Source organism: Trypanosoma theileri (assembly GCF_002087225.1).
Source record: "Trypanosoma theileri isolate Edinburgh chromosome Unknown TM35_Tth_24_V1, whole genome shotgun sequence".
Classification (NCBI taxonomy): Eukaryota; Euglenozoa; class Kinetoplastea; order Trypanosomatida; family Trypanosomatidae; genus Trypanosoma; species Trypanosoma theileri.
The window spans coordinates 126,631-131,757 of NW_021639866.1; the positions used below are offsets into that span (position 1 = coordinate 126,631).

The 5,127-nt window shown below is 42.7% G+C and overlaps 3 protein-coding genes across 3 annotated transcripts; all 3 read right to left on the reverse strand.

Annotated features, from left to right (window-relative positions):
- Positions 1-2: 2 nt before the first annotated feature.
- TM35_000241490 (putative protein phosphatase 4 catalytic subunit) lies at positions 3-833 on the reverse strand (the record flags this gene model as incomplete). Its single annotated transcript, XM_029027561.1, has 1 exon — positions 3-833. A coding segment is annotated over one exon (831 nt), but the record flags the coding sequence as incomplete, so codon positions are not given.
- A 596-nt stretch (positions 834-1,429) lies between these two features.
- Positions 1,430-2,059, reverse strand: TM35_000241500 (putative methionine sulfoxide reductase; the record flags this gene model as incomplete). The annotated part of the gene is made up of 1 exon (XM_029027562.1): positions 1,430-2,059. The coding sequence occupies one exon, from the start codon at positions 2,057-2,059 to the stop codon at positions 1,430-1,432; it is 630 nt and encodes a 209-aa protein (XP_028881066.1).
- Positions 2,060-2,501: 442 nt separating this feature from the next.
- Positions 2,502-4,709, reverse strand: TM35_000241510 (molybdenum cofactor biosynthesis protein; the record flags this gene model as incomplete). The annotated part of the gene is made up of 1 exon (XM_029027563.1): positions 2,502-4,709. One exon carries the CDS (start codon positions 4,707-4,709, stop codon positions 2,502-2,504), a length of 2,208 nt encoding a protein of 735 aa, XP_028881067.1.
- Positions 4,710-5,127: the final 418 nt, after the last annotated feature.

Genomic DNA, 5,127 nt, shown 5'->3' on the forward strand with positions numbered 1-5,127 from the left:
GTTCTTGAGTGTTCGCCTATCTTCATAATGGACGCCACGTTGCCGCAGCGGTAGCAGTAATTCGGTGCTGACCACACTGTACAGCAGTTATCATCAAACATGGATTTATACCCCTCAAACACGAGTTGATGGGCGCGGGCAATGAGACTGAGGCCGTTCTTGTGATTAAAGGCTTTCGTCACATCGCCGCCAAAAATAAATCCCGCCCCACGTGGACTAACACCCCAGCCATCCATATCTTCAGGATCAGACCAGAGAAGATCACTCATCGCACCATCGTGCGGTACCTCCTGTTTACGATCCAGCACACGAATCTCATCAAGAACTTCAATCTGTGGACTTAAACCACCATGAACACAAAAGACATCATCTTCTACCACAGCTGAAAGTGGCATATAGTCAAAAAGTTCTGTGCATAAACGCCATACATTCGCACTGCCATACTTACGGTAGCATTCATCATAGAAACCGTAGACTTGTGTAATTTGTCGAGATTCGTGATTTCCACGCAGAAGTGTAATACGATCTGGATACCGAACCTTCAATAGTAGTAGTAACAATAATGTCTCCACACTGTGATAACCACGATCCACATAATCACCCATAAAGACATAGCTAGTATCTGGTACACGACCACCATGACGGAAAAGCTCCAACATATCAAAGAACTGACCGTGAATATCGCCACACAAAGTAACAGGAGCGTAAACAACTTCAATATTTCCTTCTTCAAGGAAAAGATCTTTACAACGATCACACAGTTGTGCCACCTGCCGCTCCGTGATGAGCCTTCCCCCGTATAGCGCCTCAATCATACTGTTTAAGTCCGCCATCGTAGGAAACTCTATTAACTAAGAAAAAAAAAAAAAAAACAATCTTTTTTGTCTTTTTAAAAAAGAAATATAAAACAATACACTTTTTCTTACTCTTTTTTTTTTTTTAATGTCCCCTCCCACGTTATACACGATTTTAACTTACTTTAATGGGTACTCGTGTAAATATATATATAATTGTGTGTGTATATGTGTGTAAGTGAATAAAAAAGATATTTGAAGAAAGAATAAACAAATAATAGGATGGTTAAAAACATACAGTAAAAAACCAAAACAAAACATCCAACAACAACAAAACAAAAAAGGAAATAAAACACCCTTCACCGGAATAAATAAAAAAAGAAGTACACAATAAGTGTGTATACGACAATGGGAACTAAGAATAACTAAGTGTGAGAGGGGGTGAAAACACAAAAAAAAGGAAGGAGTTAAATGCACCGCAAGAGTATATCTCGCATCATAGCAATACAACTCCCTTACCCAACACCATCACGCATATAAATAAATAAACAATATAAATATATATATATATATACGCCTTCAATCACTATTCATTCACCCACCTCTCCATTCCCCTTCTTTATTGGTTTATCCCTCTACTCTGCACGGTGAAAGCGCAGGGAGGTGCTGTTCACACAATGCCGCTCATCTGCCTCGCTGCGGCCCCATCCTTCTCCACGGAAGATGTGTCCAAGATGTCCACCGCAGGCATTGCAGAGAATTTCAGTGCGGCGTCCGTCGGCATCGGCGGCTTCCCGCACGGCGAGCGGCACGCAGTCGCTGAATGCCGGCCAGCCGCAGCCGCAGTGAAATTTCATGGCTGATGTGTACAGCAGCGATCCGCAGCCGGCGCAGTGGTACTCACCCGGTTCAAAGTGATCTGTTAATGCCATGAAGCGCGGGTCTGTGCCCTTCTCGCGGAGAATATGATATTCCTGCGGTGTGAGCTTTGCACGCCATGCCGTGTCGCCAATATCTTTTGAACCATCCGCCTCTGCAGCAGAGGCACAGTGTGTCATGTAACTGCCCTTGTTGTTAATATTAATATTAGTATTAGTAGTATTAGTCTTATTATTATTGGTGGAATGATTCGATCTGAGCTGCCAGGAGCAGGGGAGAGAGAAGGGGAGAGGGGTGCGATGACTACATGTAAACAGAGGCACGGATACAAGGAAAATAGCAGAGGAAGCTGCAATAGCAGCATTTCGCCCAGAGCAGAAACGCATTCTTTGCAAAAAAAAAAAAGAAAAGAAAAAAAAAACTATTTTCAAATAATATATATATAAAGCAATTTCTTTAATTATTATTTTGTTTTTGTTTTTTGAGAGTGTATATAAACGTGTTGTTGCTCGTTGAGTTTATCGTCTCTATGGTATTGAATATATATATATATATAAGATGTGATAATCCTTGGAGATTAGAATAATTAGAAGAAGAAGAAAAAAAAAAGTGAAGAGATTAAATACACTTAACACGTGTTATCTCATCCTTTCTCACATTATTTCCTCCTTTCTTTTTCTCTCTTTCACACACACACACACATACACACAAAACACAAACTCACTTACTCATACAGAGTATTTTCATCATTCTATGCTGTCCACACAATCGTGTGATGTAGTCAAGTAGGACAGAGATACTGAAAAGGTGCTTTTCTGCTCCTCTGCATTAACGCCGCGACGCATGCCGCTGTGGTCGACTGCCCTTTATAGCTTTACTATTTTTTTGTGATTGTTGTTGTTGTTGTTGTTGTTGATGATATTGTCGTTTCTTTGGACGTTCATCTTCTTCTTCTTCATTCTCTTCAAGGTAATCCTGCATCTCATCTTCAGCCTGGTCATAATCATATTCAATTTTGGTCTCATTATCCCAACTGTCATGTTTAACAGGTTTTACCGGTTGACTATTCTTGTTACGACGCGCTGATGGAGATTCTGAATTTGATGATGATATATTTTGTTGTTGATGTTGTTTTTTCTTGTTGGCTTTGGAACGCCGTACGGGTATCACCTCCTCTTCATATTGACCCTGATCATCATCATCATCATACTCTTCATATTCTTCCCTATCAGAAAGTTGTTTGGCATCTATGTTATTCTTCTTGTGATTTCTACTGTTGTTGTTGTTGTTGTTGTTATCATTCTCATCCATATCGTGTTGGTTACGCGTAGTAGTAGTAGTAGCAGAAGAAGAAGAAGAAGAAGTGACTCCTTCATGTTTCAATCGTGTGGGTTTTTTCTCACGCCTTCCTGTAGAGACTATTTCCTCTTCATATTCGTCTACATCTTCCTCCCACTTTTCTTCATGATTGTTTCTTTTGGAGTTCCTATGGGCTTTAACATGAGACTCCTCTTCCAACTCATTGATATCATTCTCTTCCTCTTCATACGTATCATCAACTCGTGAAGCGGTTTTCTTTGATGGTGTATTCTTGCCCTTTGTGGGAACTTTTCCCGTAGGCTTTACAACACTTTTGGTTTCAATTTCAATGACATCATCTAGTTCTTCTTCCTCTACAAGATGTTCTTCTTCATCATACTCTTCCTCAGAAGCATCTGAAATAGCTGTAGTAGCAGCACTAGTAGTAGTAGTGTTAGTAGTAGCCGCAGTAGTATGTGTTCCCGCTTTATGTTTCTTCGCTGGAGAAGCTACTACTTGTTTCTTCTGTTTCTTCATATTTTTTCCTTTTAGTTTTGCCTTTGACTTTAGTTTCATTTTACTAACGCTACCAGCAGTCTTAGTAGGGGTTGTTGTTTTTGGATGTTTATCATTGCGAATAGGGGTCACAACTTCAGCAGGAGAGGATCCTTCTGTTTCGTATCTTCTACGTGGGTGTAATTGCTGCAATTGCTTTTCACGTGGTGTAGATTTCCACCATGCCCCTTTATTCTCTTCCATCTCTTCTCTCTCATTCGCTATATTTGAGTTATTAGCCTCTACAGTCGTTTTGTTCGTTGGGTCGGTAATCCCTTTTGGTGGAACTTGTTTCTGTTGAACTACCCGTACTAGATGTTCATCAATACTACTACTACTACTACTACTACTATTACTACTATTACTATTACCACTATTATTACTATTATGATTGCCATTATTGTTGCTCTGATGATCATCTCCTGATGATGATGATGTTGTTGTTTCCCTCGTTGTTACTGCCTCCTCATCCACTACAGCCGCAGCTGATGATGAAGATAATGAAGATGAAGTTACTGGATTAGCCCTTGTGTTTTCTCCCTGTGTTAATTGCGCCACTCCCCCTTCTGGCTCTGACATGAGTAACTTTGTGAAGTCATTCCTCCCACCGCGGCGGGCGAGCACAAACGACTCGCCAACACTCAAGCCGTCCTCCTGCGAGCCCGGCAGTCCCTTCAGCATGTCGTACAGCGTGAGGGCGGCGACGTTGGCGCCGGTGAGGGCCTCCATCTCCACACCGACCTTCACATCATCGGTCGCGACGGTGCAGAAACAATACAACACACTCCACTCGCCGCGGGCACGACTCGGCGGCGGCGGGGGACTCGTGCGTTTGCGCAGCACCACACGGTGTGGAAGTGCAGATGTGCGGTGAAGGGAGGAGACCACACGGCGTCTGAATGTAAAGGAACACTTTTGAATACGCATGGGATGACAGAATGGAATCAATTGAGAGGTTTGCTTCACCGCATTCGTTCCCGCAATGACGGCAGTGGCAAAGAGTGGACCTCGCTTAGAGGTGTAAAACTCCTCCATTTGCGAAACGGGTTCTCGCCCTTCACTGGAGTTGTTGTTGTTATTGTTATTGTGATGATGATTGCTGTTCTCATTGCCACTGCGACTGTTCACACCCGCACCCCCGTCGTTTGGTTTCTGCACAGATGGTGTGAGTGTTTGTTTCATCCCCTCAAGCAGAGAGTTGGCGGCGGGCGGAACGATAACAGTAGAGACGGCAGTGGCAAGACAATACGCCGGTTTCTTCTCACTCACATCAGCAGATACATTAGTAACCGCAGAACTTCCTTCTCCTCTTCCTTCTACAGTTGTGGTTGCTGCTTTTGTTGTTGCTGTTGCTGTTGCTGTTCCTTGTAGAGAGAGGGCGTTATTTACATTCGTACTGCTGTTTGTTTTGTTGTTTTTGTTTTTCCCAACACCTAATGACGATGCCCCATGTTTCACAAATGTGCGTGGTGGCTTTCTCGTACGTGTTGGTGTTGGTGTTTTTCGTCGTTTCTGTGAAAGTGAACGTTGTTTAGATGGAGACTTTGATGATCTCCGCACAGGAACTGCAGCACGGCCTCTTCCTGTTGTTGTTGTTGTT